Consider the following 27675-nt stretch of genomic DNA (forward strand, 5'->3'; position numbering starts at 1 on the left):
ACATTATTGCAGTTATTTAGCTGATTGTTGTTTTGGTGACCACTGTTGTTTTGCATGTATACTATGCATAAAGACTCATGTCTTAAAGGAGGGTCCTTTCCCCCTTGATGAATTAATGGATTTTTGTGACATTTATTTTGATAGATTATGCTACTTCAACAGTAGAGGCATTTATTAGAAAGGGCCGGTTAATGTGGAAGGCAAAGCTCAAGCTCCGTCTTTGGACTCAGCTTCAGGAACTGTAACTGCAAAGATATTCCACTAGAGGGAGACACAGTTCATATTCTTAAAAAAAAGTGTTCATTTGTTACCTGGTGTAGTCCAACTATGACTATTTCCTCATTACAGTTTTTGTTTTGCTCTAGTGTAAGTCTGTCAGTGACGTAGAAATCCAATCACATGGAAAAGCATAAAATAAATTCACATATTCAGTTTTAAACATTTAAATTTCATCAAAATTGGGAAAGTTATTACCCACCTGTTAGCAAAAACTGTAAAACCACCAAGTTAAACACTCGGCAAGAAAAGTTCTGATCATTATTACTCTTCAGACCGGCTGTGGGAATGAAGATGACTTGATTTAAAAGAAAGAGTCATATCTAGAATGTTACAGGTGGCAGAAACAGAGACATCACCAGTGGAGTGGTAGGATCATCAGGTCTGGCAGTTAAAAGCCTTTCCAGAATCTGATAGAGTTGGTATGGATTGTTCTGCTGGGTGTACATGGTGTACAGTAGTAGACCAAAGTTGGAGCAAGTTTACCCATACATGTTGCGTCATCCTGCATGGTTATGCCTTTTGCATGCTGGGTAATTGCCCCAATCCAGCCACCTGGCATCATTCACACACATCAACTTCTGGTGATGCTTTTTAATGGATCTGCAAGAAATCCTCTGTGGCCTGTGGTTGCTTACTCGTGTTTTTCACAGACTGTTGGGTGTAACAGCAACTTCCTGTAACGCCATCTCCCCTGCACACTCAATGATAACGGATAACCCATCTGGTGCACCTCAGCAACACCATCACTTTGTTTTGGCAGGACCCCAATAGTTACCAGGTAGTTTCAGGGTCTCTACCTCAAATGATTTACCCATAAGCTGCAGCTGTTTGATTGATTTGTTGGACAGACCTGTGAAGACGCTGTTGCAGTAATCAATACGACTGAAGATGAAGGCCTGGATGAGTTTCTCTAGATCTGGCTGAGACATTAGTCCTTTAATCCTGGAAATGTTCTTCAGGTGATAGAAGGCCGACTTTGTAACTGTCTTTATGTGGCTCTGGAGGCTCAGGTCAGAGTCCATCACTACTCCCAGGCTTCTGGCCTGATCGCTGGTTTTCAGTTGTAATAACTGAAGCTGTGCATTGACTCTAGATCTATAACTGTAGATCTATAACTCTAGATCGTTCCTCTTTAGGTCCAAAAATAATAACTTCAGTTTTATTCCTGTTCAGCTGGAGAAAGTTTTGGCACATCCACACATTTATCTGTTCTAAGCATCTGTTCAGTGATTGGATGGGGTCAAAGGTCACCTGTTGACATCGTAATGTAGAGCTGTGTGTCATCTGCATAGTTATGGTAGCTAATATTATTTCCTGTTATAACCTGAGCTAGTGGGAGCATATAAACATTGAATAAAAGGGGCCCTAGGATTGAACCTTGGGGTACCCCACATGTGACCTTTGACCTCTTTGATGAAAAGTTTTCAATTGATACAAAGAAATCCCTGTTCTTTATGTAGGATTCAAACCAGTTTAGCACTGGACCGGAGAGTCCGACCCAACTCTCCAGTCGATTCAGTAACATGTCAAGGTCAACAGTGTCAAAAGCTGCACTGAGGTCCAACAGAACCAGCACTGTGGTTAACACTGTGGATCATTGAACACTTTTACGAGGGCGGTCTCTGTGCTGTGGTGACATCGGAAACCAGACTGGAAGGAGTCAAAGAGGTTGGTTATCATTAGGAAGCTAGTTAATTGTTTAAACAACTTTTTCAATAACTTTGCTGATAAATGGGAGGTCAAAGGTCGGCCTGTAATTCTGCATTAGTGATTTGTCCAGATTGTTCTTTTTTATCAGTGGTTTGATTACTGCTGTTAAAGCCTGGGGTAAATGAGTTTACTATTTGGGTCAGATCATTAGCAACGACAGGCAGGACTTTCTTAAAGAAATGTGTGGTTAGTTGACTCCTTCGGTTCAGAGGAGCAGCAGCTCCAGCTCTGCCTGGATAATGACATTTTTCTCATTTTACATCATAATAATGTAGGATTTTAACAGGTGTGTTTAGATTTTTGAGAGAATCTGTAACAACTTATGAAAGTCCTGTGTTACAGAGTTATGAAAACTACTTCCCTTACAAATATGTAATATTGTAATATTGCAATTCTATGGTACCTGTTAGTGTCTAGAATTTACAGGGTGTGTTACGCGCAGTGACCCTCAGTCATTCTCCTCATTGTTGATTTTTATTAAATAAAAATGTAATAAATGAAAACAATTCCTAACATTTGATTGGTCTACCCCTGCCCATGACAGGGTTAGTTATTTTGTAGGTGGACGGCACGTTTGTGGGATTAAAAGTACCATTTGAAAATAACATTAAAAATAATTAAATGTACCTTTTATTAAGCAAACATTTCTGTTTTAAGTATGTTTTATTTAATGATTTGATGCGCTATTCTAATTTTGTGTTTTTTAGTTAACTGTAAATGGAAAATCATCATAGTTGACGGAAATGTAGGCTTTCAAGAATCCATCTGTGTGTAATAAATCTGTACGATGTGTTTCATTTAGTGGTAACGTTTCAGAAATAACATTATTGTATTGAATGGACCTAAATTACTTCAAAATATATAAACAAATAAATATAGAAAATATGGTGTCATAAGTGTAAAATTTGAATTAAGAATATCAAATTTTAATAACGTATGTATTTCTCATCTTACGGAAAATAGTTGTGTTAAACAAACAAACAAGCAAACAAACAAAAGCAGATTTATTTATTGACTTACACGTTTCGAATTTTATTTAAACGATCACACGTACCATCCAGTCAGTGAATTTTGTTTATAAGTGAATTGTTGCCCTCACTAGGCAACTAACGCGCGCTGGGAAACCGTGCACAGCATCGTCCCCAATGGGTTTACACCTGACTTTAAAATCCCCACCTTTCCGTATTCAGTGAAGGCAGCACCGGTCACGCTCCACTGCGCAGACTCGAAACACTTTCGTACGAGCGGTAACTTCACAGAGAACGTTCTTCGCTCCTCCGCCTGTCGCCCACATCATCATCATCATCATCATCATCATCATCATCATCATCATCATCATCATCATCATCATCATCATCATCAGCCGCAGCAGCAGCAGCTGAAGCATCATCGGCAGCAGGATCAGTGTGATGAGGCAGCGGAGGAGGGAGACCTTTCTGCTCTGAGACTCTGGATCAGCCCGCAGACAGGTAGGAGCGCTTCTTCTTCCCATTAAGACAAAAATAATAATAAAAAAAAAATTAAAAATAGTATTACTCTCCAAGCTCATTGTAATAGTTTATATATATATATATATATATATATATATATATATATATATATATATATATATATATATATATATATATATAAAATAAAAACAAGAAAAAAATTGTCGACATGAAAAATTTTTTTAAAAGGGGGATTTGAGTGTTTTCCGCATGTAGTGGAGCTCTTTCTAACACCATCTACCTGTTGTTGTGCAGGGAGTTAGTTTAAACTTGCGCTAAAACAGCCAGTCTAGACATTTACGTACATTTTTTTTTCTTTCTTTCTTTCTTTCTTTCTTTTTTTTTTTTTTTTTTTTTCAAAGTTACGCGCAATGCTTTGCAGAAATATAAGCTTCTGTGCCTCCGAAATATCAGGGGACTGGTGAACTGGGGCAACAAGCAGGAGGAATCAAACTGAACTTCAGCTGGAGGACAGCAGCGAGGCAGCGAGGCGTTTCACAGCCAGAGGAAACGGCGCTCCGGTTTTTGAGCGCAGCGAACAAATGTTCTTTTGGCCCCAAATCTCACAGGATTTAGGGGGGAAAGTGGCATTTTGAGACGGAGTTTCTGTTTTAAAGGGACAGTTCTGCATTCTTGAAATTAGATCGCATTGAAAGGCAGCATGCAGTTAAAGTGCTACAGATTCTCTGTAGCTCTGTGAATAGTTTTTATTTCTATGCGCGTCTGTTGGATTTTTAGTTTTTATGTATTTACTTTTTTCAGTGCTCCTGCTTCCTCTCAGTCTGGAAACACGACTTGTTAGGTTGATAGGTCTCTCTAAGTCGTTGCCAGTGGTGAGTGTGTGTGGGGTTGTGTGTGTCTGTCCTTTCTACCTGGTGTACTTTTGGACATTAATAAAGTGTCTCATTTATTTATTCGATCTTACGCTATTCAAACTCTGTTGGTGTCTTCATTTAGTACAAATCCAACTTATTTGGTGCAGTCCAAAACAGGCCATGATTGTATTCGATTTCTACATTTTCAGACAGTTCCAGTCCCAGAAACGTTCAGGGGATTCACGCTAACTTTATTTTGCGAACCTTTAAAATGACGGATGCACCGATCGGCAGTTTTCTGGCCGATCAACGTCTGACCCCGTCGACTCCGATTTTTGGCCAATTTAGCCAATTTCTTCTTTTTTTTTTTGACTGAAAAGTTGCTAAGTAAAGCGACAAAGTTGCTATATTTAGTAAACGTGTTAACAGATGTGACCTGGTGAGCGGGGTTGTCCGCCAGGCCCCTCACGGCAGAGCAAAAGGTAACCGTGGCCGATTTTCAGACCTCTGCAGAGGAAGATGCGATCGGTGGATACGGTCGGTTTCTCATGTAAGTATCGACCGTTTACCGAACTCCCAAAATAAAATAAAATAAATTACATTTATCGTTGCAGCCATATGTTTGCAATGAGCTGTTATTTATGCAGAAGCCTGTTATTATTTATAAAAAGGAAACGGAAACTGGAGGTAGTAACTGGTAACAGAACCAAACTTTTACAGTACAGAGTAACTATCTGACTACTGATAACTACTGATCCCAGTTATCAAACATTAAGCTCAGTTATGTATTCAAATGAGTTTTGTTCACAAAATAACCTGAGTAAATGCAAAATGCAGTTTCCAAATAAGGATTTTGGTTATTAAGGGAAGAAAAGCCTGAAAAATAACAGTTGTTCCTCCTGTTCAATCCTGAGCTGGTTGTGATTAGCAACATTTCATTTTCTGGAAAGCTGAGAACTACAGGAAAGAGAAATCATGTAAGCTGATCCGGTGCAACAACATGAAGTGGAGTGAAGTGACAGTGAGTTCCATGATCTGTTTTGCATTTTGAACCTTGTATAATATCATTTTTTATTGATATCTAAATGCCTCACTGGGGACAGATATAGTAAATCATCTCAGGCTAAAATATTAAGTATCTGTTCCTACTGGAAGCTTGTCTCTACGCAAATAAACTAATAAAGTCAAATTCAGCAATGAAAAAAGAAAAACAGGGTTAAAATTGGGATTCATGCGAGAGCTCTAAGGCAAAAACCAATGCTGAGAAAAATAAAGAACATTTTTCCGTTTTCAGAAAACATATTTCAGCGATCCCGAAGAGTTTTGACAAAATGGTCTATAGACTGAGGAGACAAAAGTTGAACGTTTTGAAACATGTCACACCTGACAACAAAACCTACACAGGATTTCAATCTGGAGAGACTCAGACGGAAAAAACAGCGATTAAAAAGGTTTATTGATATGCATGAATTTAAAGTTCTTTGGCGCTCGGGCCCCGGCTGAGGACATCCAGCTGTGAATTGCAATAAGCTCGGATGAGCATTCCCGATGTAGGTTAGGAATGTCATCCCCCGGGACCCGACACTGGTGGTGGAGGTCGGTGAAGGACGCGAGCCTGAAGAGTGGAGGTGGAGAAGGGGTGGAGGAGAGTTGAGCGCAGCTGGAAAGCGGAAGATACCATGGATGGAGGTCCTTATCAACTGGGCCTTGGTCGGTGATTGGATGTGACGTGGCTTGGTCCAGCGTTGATAGGTCGGTGGCGATGAGCGGGACGCGCCGATTGGATGATGCAGGTGGGGCTAAAGAGTCTTTCAGTTTGAATTTGCGCCTAGGCTTCATTTCAGAAAAAGAACGTTGTTGACAGCAAAGCACAGCGGTGGTGGTGTTATGATCTGGGGCTGCTTTTCTGTTCCGTTCAGGACCTGCATAGTTTGTGTTAATTGTTTGATCCATGAATTCTTGCTCTCTACTAATAATGTCCAGTTAAACGTTGATGCGGAAGCACAGTTGGCTTCTCATAAACCCTCCAGTGTGACTTAATTAAAACAATGGAGCAGGAGATTGGGCCAAGATTCCTCCTCAGCGATGTGAAAGACTCGTTGCCAGACATTTGAAACGCCTGATGGCGTTCAGTTGTTGTTGTCAAAGCTGGTACAATCAGATACTAGGCTGAAAGAGCAGTTATGGTTTCACATAAGACCTGGTTGGTTTGGAAGGCATTTCCCTTAATAAAAGAAATCGCAATATGAAATCTGGATTTTGTGTTTATTCAGGACGATCACGGATATTTTTTATCCATTTAAAAAATATATTTTTTTGCGTGTAAATAAACGACTGTAGGCACGTGAATGTCTTAAAGGTTTCATAAGGTCCCATCGTTGTACCGCTTTAAGAAAAATGTGAGCGTTATCTATTGCAAAGTAAGATACTGCCTGCTTTAACAGAACCTCACTTTAAAAATGAAGAACTTTCCCTTTAGTTGCTAAGCTGAACGTGTTCGAGTTGCGGCGTCAGTGATGTAAGAGAGAGTGGAGGAGTCGTTTTCATAGTATCCCCTCAGCGCTCTGGATCTGCCAAAGAAAAGTTGTGAAATCAACTGGCTGCCGAAAAGCCCCAAAGGCTCTCCGCTTAAAAAGTCTCGACTGTGTTAAATCTGCTGATGGGCTCAGGAAAGAGGACAAACTGGTGTGTGTGTGTTTTTTTTGTGTTTGTGTGTTTTTTGGTGTTTTGAAAAGCAAAATGTGAGGATTAAGCGTAAGACTGTGGGTGATTTTCTGAAAAGCGCTATGCCATGCTCTTCAGTTGAAAACTGCTTAAAATGGTTCATAATTCACTCATAGATCAGAAGCTTCTGGCTTCAGCCTTAGATCTGTGACTGGTGGTTCTCTGCTATACGGAAGAGTTTTAGAGATTTTTCTTGGTGCATTCATCTTCGCCTTATCGTTTACTCATCAGAAACACCAGCAAATCTGGCGACACAATAACATATTTCAATAAATACAAAGCATTAAGTCACCCATATGGCGAGCAGTGGCCATTTTTCTTATTGAGGTTGTTTTAAGACGACAGTTAGCATGCTATCTTCACCATGTCTCTTTAGCAGCTGACCATGGGCTATGTCAGAAAATATCCCGTTCAATTAACAATCTGATGCTATTTTTTAAAATATTTATGTTAATATATAAAAAGCACAACAGCAAAGTGTTAGCATATTCTGTTTAAAATGTGTTTGAAAAATACTAGAAGAGTTGGGAGCAACACGCTGGAGACCTTGCAAGGATATTCAGGTAGGAAGGGTAGGAAATGTAGTAAGTGTTCTTTTGCTGTATGTTAAATTTGGGTGATATGTACAAATAAATATGATTATCATGATGCGGTTTCAGATTAAAAGAGGCAGTTTCCGACACAGGATCTGTTACCACGCAAACTGAAAGAACAAGTATTATAAGAGTCAAGTTTTTCATGCTGTGACAATCTCATAATGATCTGGGGCAAAATATATCCAGTCACACTTTTGCTAATTCATGTTTGAATCCTGTTTGAATTATTAGGGGTTTAACGGTGTATTTGTCCTGAAAGGTCATGGTACAGACGTCGCAATCAAGTGCATGCAGTTGGACAAAGAATGTATTAGCTGCAAAGGATCGCAGCTCTCCTCTAGGAGACGATGTGCGTTGGTGTTGAATTGCTCTGGTCCAGGCTAGGTGCTGTGGCAGAAACTGAATAGATGAACTACCAAACCAAAGCAATTCTCACGGTTCTTAGTCACCCAGCTCTTTTGTCACTTTGCATTTTTGGAGATTTGGCCTCTTCGCCCCAGATACTTGTAGGCACGGCCCTTTCGCCCCGATCTCAAGTATCAGACTGAAGTCATGTCCCGACCAAGGGTTTTTTTTATTTCCTGGTATCTAACTTGGTGATACCAGGTTAGATACCTTGGTGGCTGCACTTTTTGTCTTGTGCTCACCTGCAGGGCCATTGAAAGCACAAGAATTTTGAAGCAAATTCAACCCCCCCCCCCCCGGGAGCCGGCGTAGTGAGGACAGAGCCGGGCGGATATGACTGTATTTGCTTGATTTGGCGAGAGGTTCGGCTGAAGAGTTCTGTAAGGCCGTGATGTAACTGGAGACTGACAGCTGGCTCATGCCTAGCGACTACTAATACCATCCATTTCATTTGTCACTCAGAATTTGAACACCTGGCTGAGTACAACATGTTCATTTAGGCCATTTTTTTCTTACAAGTCTGTGCTATAAGACATGCAAATACAAGATTGGTACTTGTTATGGTGAAAACATAGTGCTAAGTGGACTATGTTTGAAAATCTGGATTATATTTTGCTACAGCAAACTTGGAGTGTGTTTCATGAAATGTTGACACACATGCCCTTTATGTAGACCTTTTAATGTTTTTTTTTTTTTTTTAGAAACGTTTATTAGTTTTACATTACAGGGAGATGTGATGACCCATATTTACAATTTATTCAGAAATGACTGTACTTACTTGTATCTCCTCATCTATCTGTATTGTACTGTGTAAACAAACAAAATGTTATCACACCTGTGATGTCTTTAGCTTTAAAGCTAACCCCATAGCATTCATTGTTATGCTCTATTGTATGTTTATTTGGTTAAATATAGTAAGTATTTTCACAGTATAATAATATCCTTAAAACATCGCCTTTAAAACGATACCATTAATACAATATTTATTCTCACCATATCCAAATACTATACAATTACTGTTATTTTGAGTTTTACACATATAACAATAAAAAATATAGAATAAACACTTTGTAAATGTATTAGTAATTTCTTAGTCCTTTGTGGACTTTACTACATTTTTGACACACTGGAAGATTTCTGACAATCTTCCAGTGTCATAAAGTAACACTGGAAGGATAACAAGCTAATATTAGCTAGCTAATTAGCTGGACCATCGGCTCCGGTAGACAACCTGGAGTCAGTTTCTGATTAGACACGCTGCTGTTATGAATTGTCAACTGTAGTTTGAAAAGCATACCTTATTTAGACACCACGACTGTCTACTTGTTTTGCTTTTGGAAATATTTCCAAACAGACATTTCTTCTTTCTTTTTAAGCAAGAACAAAAAGTGTTAGCTTGTTTTTAGCCAGCTGGCAGCAGTGGGCCAGGTGGAGTGCTGCATCACTATGTACACTTAATGTGTATAGTTAATAGACCCTTTTCACATGACGTCACACAACTTCCGTTTTGGCTCGAAGCTGTGTATCCTTAGTTCCGGTGTACATAGTAAGTAATGATAAAGTTGTCTATTTCATATATATATATATATATATATATATATATAGAGAGAGAGAGAGAGAGAGAGAGAGAGAGAGAGAGAGAGAGATGTATAAATCTGACAGCATATGTTGATCAGACAGATCACCGGAGCATGGAGTTTACACAGTCTCTAAAACATTTGCCTAAAATAAGATTTGAAGATATATCACGATTTGCAAACCAGTTCTCTCTGACAAAAAAATCTAAATTAGACAAAGGCTACAAATTCTTCACCGAACAATACCTGTTTGACTATGAAGGTAGGTATTTTTGTTTTGCGTAACCGTTAGCTTAGCATTAGTGAATTTTGTTAGCTAGCTAACTACGTGACATAACTGTTCCTTAACCAAACCTTTTTACTGTTTTTGAACTATAACGTTTTAGGCTCTAATCTTGATCAGATTATTAAATTATAGACTGGAGTTGCCACTCATCCCATAAAATAGGGATTTGTTTGTTATAAGCAGAGATGTCCGGTGCCGCCGCTGCTTTGTAATGCCTTTAATCGGACCACTTTTTCGGTAACGAATAATCTAACGAGTTCGTATTTCAAATCCAGTAATCAGATTAAAGTTATTTATCCAAATCATTGCACATTAATATTTTCTTGTGTATTTATTTTTATTCCTTCTTTGCGTCTTTGGGAGAGACTCTGTGACAGTTAGCAGTGACAGAAACATGAACAGTGCATGGAGATGCGCATTTTGTTGCTGGAAAAACAGAAATATCGTCAAGCCCAACTGTTATTTGTGGCTTTTGTCTTGTTTTTATTTTCCATTAATACAGAAAACGAACCTCTAAACGTTACATCACTGACAGGCGGCGGTGTATATGTTTCCTAACTGTGGCTAAAGCTGCTGCTAGCTGGTTTACTCATGATCGGAAGCTGGTTCCTTTGAATACAGTTGGAGAATGGTAAATTGACAATGACTGATAACGGTTATCTAACACGTAAACACCGTTTTATAAAACACAGAAAGTGAACCTCTAAACGTTACAGCGCTGACAGAGAGTATATTTTTCCTAAATGTGGCTAAAGCTGCTGCTAGGTGGTTTACTCTCCGATCGGAGGCTGTTTATTTTATACACAGATAGAGAATGGTGAATTTACAATGATTAGTAACAGCTATCTAACACTTAAATGCTGTTATTATTAAACTTACCTTTTATTATATCCTTAAGATTATGAGAATGCGGGAAGTTTTCAGCTTGGTTCCCAAGGCAAAATCACACCGGAAGTAAAGATACCCAGTTTTGAGTTATGGCGGCCATTGTCTGACGTCACTGTGAAAAGGGTCTATTGAAGAAGAACCTTCTGACACACATTGAACTGTGTGAACTTGTCAACAGACTAGCTGTCCATTTTGCAGTATGTTATTTATTTGACCTCACAAACCTGCCAAGTTTTGGATTTGAGAATACGGGAAATGTCGCCATCCGGCGGCACTGTCACAGCGGGGGCGGGAGCGGAACTAACGTACGAGCGGCGGGGGCGGAACTAACGTACGAGCGGCGGGGAGCGGAACTAACGTACGAGCGGCGGGGAGCGGAACTAACGTACGAGCGGCGGGGAGAGGAGCTAACGTACGAGCGGCGGGGAGAGGAGCTAACGTACGAGCGGCGGGGAGCGGAACTAACGTACGAGTAGTGATGGGATTTTCGGCTCCTTTTCGAGATGCGGCTCTAATGGCTCTTCTTACTGTGGAGAGCCGGCTCTTTCGGCTCCCAAACGGCTCCCCATATATATTTTTGACATTATTAATTAATTAATAGCTTAAACCTAGTTTTATAATATTTTGTTTCATTATTGACATTGTTAAGCACTTATGATGAGTAAAAGTGCCGCATAACAATGCTATAGCAATACCGATGCGTGTGATGTCCGCATGTGGCTGTGCAGGTTGTTTGTCGAGCCTGCACGATAGGAAATGCTGACTTTGCACAGTCTGCACTCTGCCCTGGAGCTTGATGTAGCATTAAAATGAGTCCAAATCTTGCTCCGTTTTCCGTCACTCATTTATTTTCACCTATTCAGTTCTCACACTGACTCCCCTTCTTTCTGTGCTTCTTGACCGCTGAGTGAGTGTCTGTACATAAACACCTGCCGACGAACGCTATACAGCTTGGCCAATTGCCTGCCGTTTCCACAAAAAAAGTGGAGATAAACTTTTTTTTCAGTATTTTCCCGCCACATTATTAATTGCCACATTATTAATTGAAACTATGTGTGATTGGTCAGATGTGTGGAGCACACGCTTGACATGAGGGCAGTGGACCGACCGAGGGAAAAAAACTCTCCGCTGTAGCACTGGCAGAAGAGCAAAACGCGCAAGGAGAGGGAGAAGGGGGCGGAGAGACAGCGAGGCACCGCAGGACAAAAAAAAAAAACAATGTGGGGAAAAACTATCGGCTCTGGCACTTGCAGAGCACAAGCACAACGACAGGGAGGCGGAGAAACAGCGATATACTGTAGAAAAAAACCCGGCTCCCAAATAGGATCCTAAAACGGCTCCCATTGTGGAGCCGGTTCCAATCGTTCACTTCAAAGAGCCGGCTCCTAGAGCCGGATCGTTCGCGACCGACACATCACTACGTACGAGCTGAAGGGTCCGGACGGCGGGTCAAATACGGGACATGTACGGGAAAATAATAATACTAGAGCACGGCGGGAAAGGGGAGTAAAAAAACGTCAGTTTCCGGGCCAAAACAAGAGACTTGACAGGTATGTGTTACATGGACAAATAATGAAACAAATCAAAGCACTTCACAGGGAGGCTTTAATGAAATGGAAGCTATAATGAGAGCTACAACAAGGTAATAAATTGAGCAAATAAGGACAGGTGGTGTAAACACCAATTTAAAACAAACAGGTGCATCAAACATCACAACCCTTTTTGCCAAATGAAATATTTTTGAGTGGATTGATTTGCATTAAAGTGCCGCACATCCATGACCTATCACCTTACATTTCTTTTTTATATATATATTTTGCCTTTTTACAGTGGAGCTTACATAAAATGGCTAAGAATAAGTTCTTCTTTTCTTTAGTTTTTCATGTTTTAAATTCTAAATAGCCATGAAAGCATTCCTGAGCTCTGACATGCTAGATCTTGGTAACGGCTGGTCGTTTCACTCCTTTTGCCATTTAAAAAAAAAACATTTATTTGTTTTGTTTCTGACATATCGTTTTTTAAAAAAGGGTCCACCTGTCATTAGTTTATGTCAAATCTCAAATGCAAAAGCCGAATGTAATGCAGCAAACTTCCTGTTTTATCCTTTTAAGCTGTAACCCAAAAGAAATATGATGGAGATGGAAATATTAGCATTTAAAAAAAAATCTCAAGGTTAAGTGTCTACATTTGTTAGGGAATAGTACACACAGAGACTAATAAAGTTGGTAATGCTAGCTATGCTAATCATGCTAATAAAAGTCTCTAAAACACAGTTGAAGATGTCAACTTTGTAACCAAACGTAGGTTTTCTCTTACATAATGTGACGTCTCTTCTGCTTCTTAGATAAATAATGCATAAGTACTTACAGAAAATATTTTAAATTATGTTTATATATACCTCCTAAAAGTAAAATTAGCTGAAACCGGTACTGGCAGGTCAAAGCTTTGTAAAAACAATCTCTCCATCTGTGACACTAATTGAGTCTCTCTTTGTTTTTAGATATTTTCATCTATACAGTCAGAATAGAAACTCCCATCATTTGGTGTTTCTTTGGATATGCAACCTTTAGCTAGGTTCGCTTCAAGCTTTTAAGGCTTGTGTTAGATCCTCTCTCTGCCCTGATAGTTTTATACTTTAGTCTCAAACCAAACAAACACGCTAGAACAACTTGGTTCGAGTTCAACCATTCCAACAGTACCCACGAAGCGCATTCATTTACCTAAATTTAAATTCGGCAAGCACTTAAAACACTAGCTGCTGGAATGCAGCTCTATCCAAGAGGTGAGCAGAAAAGTGTTTTCACATTTCCCGTCTCTGCTGAGGCGCAACAGAAGTGGCTTCCTGTGAGCACGAACCTCGCCAAAAAAAGAAAGACAGAAAACGTCGTCTGCCGTGTCATGCTTGGCCTGAACATTTAAATTCTTGAGTCTGTTTCGCTCCGTGCCACCGCAGAGCTGCGGCACTTTGCGGAAACATGATCGGACTGAAGCTCTGCCCCCAGCCTGTGAGTTTGCTGCCTCCTCAGCGGCGGAGCAGAGAGCCGGCAGAGCGGCCGCGGCGCCGACTCCCTCCCCGGCCGAACAATACCGGCCTCTGATGAGGAATAAAAGCTGTATTGTTTCCCTCGCCGAGAGATGATGATGGGGATGAAGGGCAGAAGCAATTCCAGGTTTCACAAAGACAATCTCAGAACAACACGACCCGCGACCTGGCGGTGGTAATTGCAGCGTCGCGGCACACATGAATACCCCCCAAATCAACCCTCGGGCCTCGCGCGTCCGAGCAAAGTGCACCACTCAGACAATCAGAGGCATTAAATCTCAATCGCTCGTCCCCATGGCAACAGCAACTGCTTGTCTGATTGCCGCAAAGTGGGGTCTCTGATAACTTGTCACACGAAAGGTCACGCTGTTATTGTCTGCTGTTTTCTGGAAGTACGGTTAAGTGTTTTATTAATATCCGTTTAACCGCAGCGTTCATTAAGCAGCGTGATGGGAAAGCAGATATGTCTTCTCTTTTTTGATGAACTAACCAGAACAAGGTCACGGGGTCAGGATGATGCTGCAGCTGTCGGTGGGTATGAGAGGAATCCACCATGATTCTGATGTGGAGAATATTGTCGGAAGAAATTCCTCAAGTTTAAAAGCTTCAGTATGAGAAATCATCTGTGACGCTGCGCTCAGTACCAAGGGATGCACTTAAACTAAAACAAATAGCTATATTTGCAACAACCCAGAACAGGAATCAAACACGGAGAAGCGACATTTAGCTTTATACCTTTAATATTGGAGCAAGAGCTAGAGGAACTCCTGTTAGTTTACCGACCCAAAACAACTGGAACCAAACATTTAGTTTAATACCCCTCCAACCTTTTGTCTTTCTTTTGGTTTAGTTGTTTTGTCTGTATTCATTCTAATTCGTGTGAATCACTTTGAATGGCCTTGTTGCTGAAAACGTGCCATATCATTAAAATGATCTTACCTTAACTTATCTATATATTTGGGTTAGTAGAGCTTTAAAACTAGAGGTGCACCGATTGCGGTTTGACCTGCTGATTCCTATTTTGGCCAGTTTTATTTTTTATATCTGAAAAGTCGCTAAATAGCTCAGCTCAGCTGGGTGACTGCTGTTACTTTGGAGTTTTTAAGAATCGCTGGATCGGATTGGTCGAGGCAGACGGCTTGAAATTTCCCTTCCATCAGAAAAATGTTGAGTTTCGGGTCTCAATGCATCAAGTCAGGTTTATTTGTGGAGAGAATCTCAGCAACGAGGCAGTTCAAAGACACATAACACAGCAACCGGTTGGGAAACAAGCAATAAACATTACATTTCAAATGCCATCATCAAAATCATCAAGCACATATCAAACATGTTGACTGACGCTCCAGGTTTTATGAACCAAAGGCAGCTGTGAACAGGCGGCTTTTTAGGCTTGATTTAATGCGTTTTGGCGGTTTTGCAGTTTTCTGGAAGTTTATTCTAGATGTGTGGACATAGAAGCTGAAAGCTGCTTCTCCATGTTTGGTTCTGGTTCGTCTAAAATCCTGTGTTGTTTTTCATTAAACATTTACTGCTTTTTACTTTCTTTTTTTTTTACTCGTTCTTGGTCTCAGTGAAGGCATGTGGATGTTTCCCACCGTATTCAAAAACCGACTTCAATGCTTTTGAAAGCGACGCGTTTTTCTACGCCTGTTTGATGTTAGCTGATCAGCGGGTCAGAAGCCGCGGCTTTTTGTCTGAGATATTTTTTAGCCTGTGCCGGGTCTGCACTGCGACCAGGCCAGTTATTGTTTTGTTCTCACATGGCAGGAATCCACAGGAGATTCCTATTCTGCTCTTTTTTTTGCTAAAGTTCCCCGCCGGCAGCTGAGGTGCTATAAAGGCAACAAAACACCCATATTTAGATCCAAGTCTTTTTGTCTTTCAGTTTGCTTCTCGTACTTGGAGATCCTGTTTTTATTTTTTTTTGTTTGTTTGTTTTTTTTGTTCACTGTTTCAACATATAAGCAACGAGGCGCCTTGAAACGCCTGGAGCTGAGGCTGTTACATGCTAATGCCCGCGCTCTTCAGGCTGGCAGCCGGGCTGTTGTTGCTCCACAATTCTGCGCCGCTGATTGACCACCTCCCGTCGCTTCTGTGGTGTGTGTGGGATCGTTGGCAATAATAGGCCATTGTTGTCGGCCAATCAACGGCGGCTATTACTCCAGGCCTTCCTGAGTAGGCTTGTGAACAACGATGTCAAAATGACTCCTGAATAATAGCAGCGAATAAAATGAAAAGTATCCTGAACTAATTGAAAAAGCCGCACACGCCTCGGACATAGATCCTGCCGCTCGAGACAGGCTGAGTACGAAAACATGAATATGTGATTAAAAACTGATGATGTGCAATAGGTTTTTTGTTTTCTTTTTTTAGGATGGCTGATGTTATGAACTCCTTGGAGCCTGGGACGGAGGACTTCAGCGGAGGAGGAGCAGTAGGAGATCAGGACTCAGTATCCTTCCTTGTGTGTCTGTTGGTTTGTGTTTTTCATTTCATTGGCTATAATAACAATAAGTTACATTTGATGTATTACAGTGAAATAAATACAGTGGACCTGATAGGTTTTCTATTCTAGATTCAATATTGATGTCCTTTCTGTGTGATGTAACTCCAGATTGTTTGTGGAAATTTTTACTTTTCACTAATTTGGTTTTTTGAGCACGTCTAAAATATTTGAAAGAAAATGAGGCTTGGGAAGCTGAAACATTACCAGCGCAGTGAAACTTCACACGTTATTTGCTGGTGTTTGCAAAGCAGCCAATCCAAGAGCACTATTTATTTTCCTTGGTGCTGATTGGCTGCGCCTCTATAGCAGGGATAAGGAAGACTGCAGATGCTAGCTAACAAATTAGCAGCCCGACATCTATTTTGATTGAAGACATGCTAAGTACAATAACTGCATCTTCCATCTTGCCTGTCCGTATAGTGGGCTCCATGTAAATGCTACATGTGGTGAAAAACATCCCATGTAAAACCGGTTACTTTTCTTCAGCAGGAACGGGAAAACGTAATAAAGTTGAAAGCGTCTTTTAGCAGATCTGTGTTAAAGTGTATTCTGTCCAGTAGAGCTGACATTAAGCCGTCATTCAGTTAAGTCATTGTATGAAAATGAATCGGGCCACGTACAGAAGCCCCAGAACATCTAGAGCCTTAAAAAAAAAGACTTGAGACTAGAATGGAGATTAAACTTCCAGCAGGTCCACCACCCTAAACATGCAGCTACAAGAGTAGCTAGCTGCATGTTTAGTTCAGATTGAAGCATGTTCACACGGTCATGGTTTCTGCGGTTGAAACAATTCGTCCTCCAGTTCTTTTGGTTGGGGAAGGAAGCGCTTGCTTTTGATTGCATTTGAATCTGTTTCCACTGGTCACATGGTGGAGCTGGGCCTATCGCGGTTTCTCGTTCAGCCACTGCCTGCACCTTGTCACACTTGATTACTCCCACCAGTGCTCCCCCACTTCACAGCCCCGCGCAGGACTGGCTAGGAAAGCTTCAAAACATCGCTGGGTGACGAAGTAAATGAGGACAGGCTGTTTTTGGTCCAGGCCGATATCAGTGAAAACAGGAAGTAGGTCACAGCGCTTCTCTGTCTCCTATGACAGTTGCTGTGTCTTTATTTGCCTGGGAGCAAAACAGGCAGTTTAATCAAGTTCAGCCAGAGCGCCTGAAAAGTATAGCTTCAAACAGAACTTATGAAAAGCATAAAAATATAGAGGTGAAAAGTAATGTCGGGTATTGGAAAGAGAAACAAAAAAGAAATGTGAGTTTCTTGAAGCAAAGTAGAGCTATCAGTAATAACTCCCTTACTTTGTTGTAGAAACATGTCGTGTCGTAAGCTGCGCTTCCATTACATATGCGTGCAAAACTTTGTCAGTATTCTGCCGATCTGTAAAAAACCCACAATTTCGCAACTGCGGCATCTCCATTAAATAAGAAATGCAATTAAAATCACATGTGAATACATTTGTAAGTCAATAAAAACATCCTCCATCTACTTCCTGTCGTTTTTCTTCTCCATGGTTTACGCTATTGACAACATCCGGTTGTTGATCATGTGACTGGTGTGATGCAAAAAAAGTGTCCCCAATACAGCTTTGTGGAATGAACCAAAAATCCCACCTTTTATTGAAAAATTAGTTTGTTTGTTTGTTTTTTTAAATTGGCACATTACATTAAGCAAATTTATGTTTGAAATGTCAATTTGCGCCACGAAAATTCAGCTTTAGTGAGTTTTTACAAACGTAAAGAAAATGTCAGTGCTATAGAATGTTAGCGACTAAACTAGCCCTAGCCTTTCCAAATCATTGTAAAACAATGATTTAAAATGCTACGAGATAATCAGCAGTGTACATACCTTTCTATGTCTGGTATGGCACCAATGTGGCAAACCAGATTTTTGCCACGTTGTTGGCCTCAAATTTGACGTTGGAATGAGGTCGCTTTAATTCCCCTGGCGGTAACCTTACATAAGTTTGGAACAGATCTTCCCAGAAACACACGAGAGGTTTCCGAAGCTGTCCAAGAGGCTCCCTTCCATTGTGGTGGAGCCGATGGATGCGGCCGAGGTGGAGAGCGGCGAGCTCCGCTGGCCGCCAGACGATCCCGGATCCCCAGACGCCCAAAGTGAGAGACGGAGAGCTGGCGATCAAACCGCAGGTGAGCAGGACACAGAGGCTGGTCTGGCGGCCATCTTGTATTTGATGCAGAGTTACTGTGGAAATCAAAGAATACAACAAATGGCTCAGTAAATTTGTCTTCATCTCTGGTCTCAGGAGTACTTGAACCCTCCTATACTAATACGTATAATATTTATGAGTACAGGTTAAGTTTGAAGTCTAGTGCCTGGATCACACGGCAAGATTTTTGTGTCGACTTTTGTCTTGTTTTTTCCCTTCCAACAATCTTAAGCATGTTGCATGTCATGCGTAGCCAATCAGAAAGCAAGGTGGCAGAAACACGGAGGAGAATTGTAAACAAAGAAAGCAAAACAACTACCATGGCGCACCATGAAGTCCGGTGGATGTCAGCAATGTCTTTTTTTCTGTGAAATACAGTCCCCAATCTATCAGCACTGCTTCTTCCCAGTCGGCCATGTTTGTTTACTCTGAACTCGCGTTTCATCTCGAGAGATTTTCCAAGGTTTCCCATCTGTCATCTGAATGTTGGTTAGCGAAATTGATTATGGTGTTCTACTGCCGTGTCTCTGGATACCACACACTGTACGACCAAACTTGCTAAAGTTTGTGGTCTCAGGTTTTGACAACGGTCTGTCATTTTGACCACTCAAAGTACACTTACTTATACACCGATTTGCAGAGCAATAGCTTCCAGGAGGAAGCTGGAATAGAACTTACAACCTTTTAATCACAAGCAAAGCCACAGTTTTTAAACAGAGAGCAAACAGAGTTATGGCAACATTTGCTCTATTAGTGGCTTTGTCTGGAGTAGAAACACAGCTAACCAGGATCACAATCTCGATAGAAAAAGTACATCCACCTTGTGACAGCAGTTGCTCCTTCAACAGCTTTGAAGTGTCCTGAAGTGCGAGTTGGGTGAACACAAAAAGATCGGGTCGAGTGTGTCATCTGTAGTGATATACGCTCAGCTCAGCCGGCAGCCCCTCCAGGAAGGTGACCCGGCTAAACACAGCGATCACAGCACTGAGTGAGAAACTACAGAAAGAACATGGAGGTTATGAAAGCGAGAGTTGTAAATGAAAACATAAATGGAGAGCAGCAGGAGGTAGGAGAATAAAGAAAAGTGGTCAGGTTGTCCTCCCCTATAGCAGCATAACTACAGAGACAGCTCAGGATAACCTGAACCAGTCCACCAGCTTTATCAGAACAGCTTTAAAAGTGTTTTTTTAGCCTTAAAAATACCTCCAGTAAACCTGGATGCTGGCTGTGTTTCCGTTACAAATGAGCACCAAACTTTGTCTATATCCAGCTAATGTGGAAAATACACAATTTTATAATTGCAACGTTTCCATTAAAACAACGCGGGTAGGTTTGTTCATAAAAAAAAAATTAGTCAAATTCCTCCAACTACTTCCTGTCGTCTTCTTCTTCATGGTTTCCACCAGAAGTAACATGAGGTTATCGATCATGTGACCCGTGTGTTGGGGAAGAAATGTTTCCCTTGCAGTCTTGAGAAATAAATCAACTTTAATACGGCTAAAGAACCCCCCCCCCAAAAAAAACGCCTCATGCTAGCGCCTAAAACTTTTTTTCTAATTTTTTTTTCAAAATTCATGCATTTCCATTGAGGAAATTTATTTTCAAAATGTCAAATTGTGCAATTTTATGTTCAACGGAAACCCAGCTACTGAGAGCCAAGTGTTCTGGTGGAAACGATCGGCTTTCTTGTATATATAATGGAGCTTGATTATTCTTTAAGAGTAAGAAGACGTAAGAAGAATTGTGAATAATTTTAGAAGTTTTAGAAGGAGGATGTTCTGCCTCATCTGAAACAAAATCCTCTCTGTGTTTGTTACAGGTGAGGAGAAGTCAAATGCCGGAGAGAATGAAGAGGCTTCAGGGGTAGAGATGCAGGAGTCAAACTGAACAAAACCGTATGAAATACACTGTTACTCTACAGAGCTGAATAGCAGAGCGCCTCATGAGGACAGAACCTGACAGGAAGGTGAAATAAGGCCGGACGGCCGACAAGCAGATTTTTAAACGACAGCCTGTTGGGCCTGGAGCCAGAGTTGAGTCAACTTTTATTCTAATTTATGTTTTACAGTTTAAAAGATTTTATTTATGGGGAACCAATATTATGTTCAGCTAGTTTCCATCACTCTGCTTAAAAGTAGGTAAACTGTAAAGTTGTTTGCTTCAAAATGATTATATATATATATATATATATATATATATATATATATATATATATATATATATATATATATATATGTATATATATATATATATATATATATATATATATATATATATATATATATATATATATATATATATATATATACTATATATATATAAAAAATGCAATAACTCCAGGCAGCAATAAATACAAAGACTTTTTTTCTAATTAGACTCTTGCTATTCGTACATATTTGTAGTTTAAATTTGAATCCTCCTTCCTCTGGCTCCAAGCCCTCTTCGTCCAGATGCCCATCATCTTCGTCATCATCATCAGCACATCTGGCGAGGGCGGATGTCTCTAAATGCTTTATGAAGTATTTAGCTCTTGTGTGCCATATTATTACTTATGGTAGCTGCTGTATTTTGTGCAGTTTTACACTCTTTAGATAAAAATGAAAGTCGTTGTCGCGTGCTGACTGCTGTGGTAAAAACATGGTGATTTTGGTCTCACTGTTCACTTTGAATGATAGCTTTGAAGATAAATATGTATCTTTTATTGGATGTTATGCCATTCTGTAATAAATTATATGTGTAAATTCTGTCTCCCTTTAGCGGCTGTTGTATGAATGCGCATGTTGATCTGGTGAGATTAGCTGAGACGTTATTCTGACCTGGTAGGTTCACAGGAGTTCAGTTTTATCTGACGGAGTCAGTGAAACTGGTGAAGGCTGACCAAGAGTTAAACCAGACTCACATAAATCAGAGATTAATTGAGGCTGACCCCCAAAACAGCAGTTCATTAACCCAGTGTTTATGAAAAATAATAGTTGTTAATCTGCTTTTAAACCTCAGTGCATACATTTTGGAGGAAAAACACATTAACAAAAAAAGAAATGGAAAAAAAATCTAGCAATAACATAAATCTTGCAATGACATATATAAATATATATTCATATATATATTTATATATAATCAATATATATATATATATATATGTACACATATATTTGTATCAATCTATACAAATAATCTATACAAAAATGGATATATTGGTATATTTTTTTCAGCTTTTTTATTTTTTTTCCGGTAACAGCTACGTTTGCTTTTTAATTTCCAACTTAAAAGACAAGTTTATTTTTATTAAAATTGGCTGTTCTTTTAAAAACACCATGTGAATGTAAAGAAGTTAATTTAGTGTTCTGTCAAATTGTGTCTAATTTTTAAAATCAGTCAGTCAAGCTATTTATTATGAAGTGAATTCTTTATTTTCCGAAGGAACCAACATTCCTACCATAGATTTCAAAAGTAAAGTCTAGCACGTATTTGTCAATGCTATGCTCATATTATTTTTTTTTATCAGAGACTGAGACGAGTCATCTAAAGACTATTTCTGAATATGGGTGTTTGGGCCGTTGCCCTTAAAACTGGGTTACTCTGAAGATGGAGGCAACAGGCTCCTGTCTGACAAGACTTGGATGCTTAAAAGTGTCTGGGTTCCTCTTTTAAAGAGCTACTTCATGTCCTTAAACAAAACAGAAATTTATTGTACAGAGTGACGTAATCACAAATAGCTAAAGCCTAAAAAAAAATCCTAAAATATTTAAAACTCATAAAAAACAAACAGTTTGAGTGCATAACACAAAGAAACCCTGGCTGCATCTAAGATCTGCAGGCCGACTCGCAGTAAATGGTGAATTTAGATTTTCTGCATGGCCTCAAATGAATGTAGAAGAAGTAATGTCACATTGTGAGAGTTATATATGCTACACAAGTGATGGCGAAAGAGAGAGTCAGTAAATCCAGTGGAGTATTAATGAGAGCTGTCCACGTTAGCATGCGCTGCTGCGGCTACTGGCTCCACGCACGGCTGAGAAATGCGACACGCTGCTCTCCCTAACAGCTACGAGGTTGAGCAACAATAAAACACCGTAGCGGTAGTTCAGTGCTCGTGAAAGCTGGAGCTGTGTGTTGAAGACAGCAGAGTGTCAGTTTGCAGCGCAGCTGTTCAAAGTTATGTAATAACTGGACTTGACAAGGATGGGACTGTTAAGATAATATCTGACAGCTGATTGGTTGGACAACCCTCCAGGTGAGGGCGTCCAAAACAACAGCCGCCAAACGCTTCGTGTTTCTAAAGGATTGTTGAAGCGTGACTCAGCATTTCGTTCAAACTGTGAGAGTATCACGAGTCCGATGTGTCGAATTTGAAAAAAAAAATGCTAAGAACATTTGAAGAAAGTACAAAAATACACGGACGATGAGAAAGTTCTAGTATTTTACAGTCCAGGCAGCCAAGCACTGTTTGATGCTTGTGACCTTTGAGCCCTCAGGAGGTACTGCTTAAGAAAATGTCACACGACTCTAATCAATAGCTACATGGGCCCGGGGGTGTTGGAAAATCATTGTCACTCAGAGGAGCAGAGCTGGGGGCTGAAGCTGTTCTCAGGGGGCGAGACGTTACAGCAGGTCTGAGTGAAACTCTGCCAGACTCATCTCAGACGGACGGGGAGACGGCGGACAGATGGCCTGTGTGCAGACCAGGCTCTATTGGGAAAATGGTTATTATGATTATTTGTCCCGAAGATGGGAACATGAAATGCTAGCACATAGCATGGCATGGCAGCAGACGCTAATCTGTAAAGTTTTGGAGACATTAGGAGAAGAATTTACTGGAAATGAAAAGAAACAATGATTAATCTGGGCTCTGTCTCTGTGGGTTGGATAATTTAGTTCAGGGGTGCCCAAAGTTGGTCCTCGAGGGCCGGCATCCTGTATGTTTTAGTTCCCCGGTACCCCATACTCCTGGAGAACCCCCCACAGGGCTCCCCGAGGGACACGGTCGAACACCTTCTCCAAGTCCACAAAACACATGTAGACTGGTTGGGCGAACTCCCATGCACCCTCCAGGACCCTGCCGAGGGTGTAGAGCTGGTCCAGTGTTCCACGACCAGGACGAAAACCACACTGCTCTTCCTGAATCTGAGGTACGACTATCCGATGGACCCTCCTCTCCAGGACCCCTGAATAGACCTTGCCAGGGAGGCTTAAGAGTGTGACTCCCCTATAATTGGAGCATACCCTCCGGTCCCCCTTTTTGAACAGGGGGACCACCACCCCGGTCTGCCAGTCCAGGGGAACTGCCCCCGATGTCAATGCAATATTGCAGAGTCGCGTCAGCCAACACAACCCTACAACATCCAGAGCCTTAAGGAACTCCGGGCGGATCTCATCCACCCCCGGAGCCTTGCCACCGAGGAGCTTCTTAACCACCTCGGTGACCTCGTCCCCAGAGATTGGAGAGCCCAACCCAGAGTCCCCAGGCTCAGCTTTCTCAATGGAAGGCATGTTGGTGGGATTGAGGAGGTCTTCAAAGTATTCTGCCCACATCTTCCTGAGTAGAGGTCAGCAGCACACCATTCCCACTATAAGCAGTGTTGGAGCCGTACTGCTTCCCCCCTCCTGAGACACTGGATGGTGGACCAGAATCGCCCCGATGCCGTACGGAAGTCTTTCTTCATGGCCTCTCCAAACTCCTCCCACGCCCGAGTTTTTGCCTCAGCAACCACCCGAGCTGCATGTTGCTTCGCCCGCTGGTACGCATCAGCTGCTTCCAGAGTCCCACAGGCCAAAAAAGCCCGATAGGACTCCTTCTTCAGCCTGACAGCATCCCTCACCGAAGGTGTCCACCAACGGGTTCGAGGGTTGCCGCCGCGACAGGCACCGACAACCTTGCGGCCACAGCTCCGATAAGCCGCCTCGACAATGGAGGCACGGAACACGGTCCACTCAGACTCCATGTCCTCCACCTCCCCCGGGACGTGTTTGAAGTTCTGCCGGAGATGGGAGTTAAAGCTCCGTCTCACAGGGGATTCTGCCAGACATTCCCAGCAGACCCTCAAAACACGTTTGGGCCTGCCAAGTCTGAATCCACATTTATCCACTCAAACTAAATATTTCGGTTAATCACATCCTGGAAATTATGGATTTTCGCTGTGGTGCATTTCTTACATCACCAATATCATTTGCACAACAGCAAATTCATTTATCAAAATAATTAGCACCCAGTTGATATGCGCAAAAGTGTTCAAAATGGAGAGTTCAATCCTCAAAAGAGAGCATTCACATCAATAACAAACTTGGCACCTTGTCTATGAACAAGACAGTCAAAAGGCTATGTCAGTCGTTAAGCTCACCAAATATAATTAGTTACATATTTCTGTATTTAGTGAGGTGAATGAGTTCTGTACTTATTTGGTATCATATCGATTCAAAAATGGCAGCTGCAGCTCAGGGAGGAGGTGGAGGAGAACCACCTCTACTCAGACGATCTAAATCATAAAAACAAACTGTCAAGGCATGGTGACAGCTTAGCAAATATGTAGAAAGAAAACATACAAATATATTAAAAAGTTACATACTGCAGCTTTAAACTTTTAATTTCCCATTCAAACACAACCGAGAATCCTGCAGTAAACATGCCAGCCTGCACAAGTTTCTCTTCCAATAACCGGAGCATCTACAGTTAAACCCATTTCAATCCAAAACTATTCTCATCGGAGGTATTACAGGCATGTGCTTATTTTCAAAATCAATAAACCTCTCATGTCGTGAAATGATCTTTCGTTAGATGCCTGGAGTAAGCCTTTGGAGCGAACAGTTCCTACAGAGGGACAGAAGCCCCAACGACCTGGGCAGGTGTGAGAAATATGTGAAAAGACAGGAGAAGTGGACAATCCTTTCAAATCATTTCACAACATTTTGGCCAATAATCAATTCTGTAACAACCAAATTAAAACAAAACAAAAAAAACTTTTATTGGGACTGGATTCATGTTTGTTTACCTGACATTTGTTGCTACACAAACATCAAAAAAAGGGAATAAAGGTGCTTCACTAACATTTCAAAGTGAGTTTAGCAGTTCTCCGTCTCTCCTCCTCTCCGTGTCGCTCGCACACGCAGATGAACAGTGGACACAAACGCGGCTCCCACATGCTCTCTGATGGCTTGTTGAGGTTGATCCACTGCTAAAGGTCAGCCCGGTGTCTTGATCCAGACGGCGAGATGGATGGCCAGATCGCCCGTCTCACTTCGTCCCCGCGCCCCGTTCGCCTCTCGAAATCTGACCTTTTCCGATGACAACCCTGTGAAGTGCACTCCATCGGAGCGAGCGGGGTCACCGCCGGGGAGAGCGAAGAGCTGCGGGGAAGGAGGCAATGAGGGGGAATGGAGAACTCGGCGTCAATTATCTCTCAAATGTCACAAGCTGTTTTTCTGAGAAAAGGAGACTTGCTCTTTCCTCTCCTCTTCAGACGGACAGGTCGAGTCGTATTTTACATATTCATAGCTTTTACGTTTGCTGGTGTGGCTACAGTTAGGAAAACGTTACTGATCAGTAGAGGCGAGATCAAATGATACTTTTGAGCCAAGTTCGATGTTTTGTCAAGGTTCTGGGTGATTTTTGCTGTTTTTTGACATTATTCCAGTTTGTCACAATTTCCTAAGAAAATTTGGAAGTTGTTCTTGTTCACAGAATCTCAGTCTTACTGGAGTAGACGGAGCCCATGCAGTCATGAACTCGCCACGCACACAGACTGTACCACTTCTGATGAGCTGTTTGGGTTTTGGACCCGGCAACATTCACCGTTTACAATAAGCCAGAGAAAGCTTGTCCATATTTATTTTATGAAATAAATAAAATAAAATATAAAATGAGGAAAATCAAGCATCTCAGAATGAATTATAAGATTCGTAAACTTCAAAATTTGTTTCAATTTTATACATCTAAAAAGATTAAAAACATTTAAAAAGCCTGTCTGCTTTCTGTGTGTATATTATTCACTTTTATCCCAAGGAAAAATTAAATGTAGTTTTTAAATGATTTCCTTTATCAAGGGGGTAAAAAACTATCCAAACAATCTGACTCACTTAGGAAGGTTTTATTTTCACCTGGCTCTAAGTGAAAAAAAAGAAGAAAAACATAATAACTTTATGTTACCATGACTTACAAATTAAGAATGGATTTATTTTCCAATCAATGTCCAATTCTGTAGGAAAAGTTCAGATTCAAAATAGATTCTTGAAACTAAACCAAATTTTCCTCCATCGGACATAAAATAAAAATAAATTCACAAGGATTAATGTGTGCTAGCAAAACTTGGAAATGAAACTTCTGACATCACTGAGGGCCTCCTATTGGGCCCTGTGGAGTGAATTTGAAAGCTGATTGGTTAAAAGAAAACATTGCCACTGGCAACACACAGAGAGTGAAATCTGATTGGACGAAGCACAGAAAATACACATCGACATGTCCGGGAAGCAAAGCAGCCCGAGAACCACTACAAGAAATAGAAGAAACCATTGAACGTAAATTACTAACATTTAACGGAATAAATGTTGTAATTTATGTAGTTAATATGTTAGGGATTGTAATGGTGTTTGGGACAGATGAGAACTGTTGAAACCAGTCTGTTGACTTAACAAAATATGGGCTAATGAACCTGTAAATAAATAAAGCTGATTTAATTGAGGGAATGTTCCATTATCTGTCCTCACACAGTAAAGACATCCAGGACAGGAAGTGTGCAAAAAACAAAAAGTGATGGCGTTGTAATTTACCCCCTTCTTTCCAGAAAATCCATACTAATGGATCTTTGTCCATTTAACTTGGTTCTCATACATCCTAATAGTGTGTAAATTCCTACACTTGTGAAAACTCAACTCTCCTACATTTTGGCAGGTTTCCTCTGACGGTTCAGTGTCATTTTTTTCCTGCCCACTTGTGTTTAATTAACACAACTTTGACTAAAGCTGAAAAAAACTAAACGCATTAGCTTCCACGGACGTTATCCGCCCGGCCCACCTGAAACGACCATCATCATCCTGCTCCGCCGCGTGTCCTTTGGCTGCTCTTCTGTTTCATTACATGGAATTCATTCATGCAGGCTTCCGCCACAAAGAACACTCAGACAACGCTCCTGGCCGCTTGTAAATGCGTGTATTTAAAAGTACCTTTTAACACAACCATTAGAGCTACCGAGCGT

General features: G+C 40.9%; 1 protein-coding gene across 1 annotated transcript; it reads left to right on the top strand.

The window, feature by feature from the left end:
- Positions 1 to 3224: 3224 nt before the first annotated feature.
- Positions 3225 to 20654, top strand: LOC102229959 (protein LBH-like). The gene is made up of 4 exons (XM_023352444.1): positions 3225 to 3458; positions 16187 to 16265; positions 18296 to 18470; positions 20310 to 20654. The coding sequence occupies exons 2-4, from the start codon at positions 16188 to 16190 to the stop codon at positions 20375 to 20377; spliced, it is 321 nt and encodes a 106-aa protein (XP_023208212.1). The 5' UTR covers positions 3225 to 3458; position 16187; the 3' UTR covers positions 20378 to 20654.
- The last annotated feature ends 7021 nt before the right edge of the window (positions 20655 to 27675 follow it).

This window comes from Xiphophorus maculatus, chromosome 19 (assembly GCF_002775205.1).
Source record: "Xiphophorus maculatus strain JP 163 A chromosome 19, X_maculatus-5.0-male, whole genome shotgun sequence".
In the NCBI taxonomy this organism is placed as follows: domain Eukaryota; kingdom Metazoa; phylum Chordata; class Actinopteri; order Cyprinodontiformes; family Poeciliidae; genus Xiphophorus; species Xiphophorus maculatus.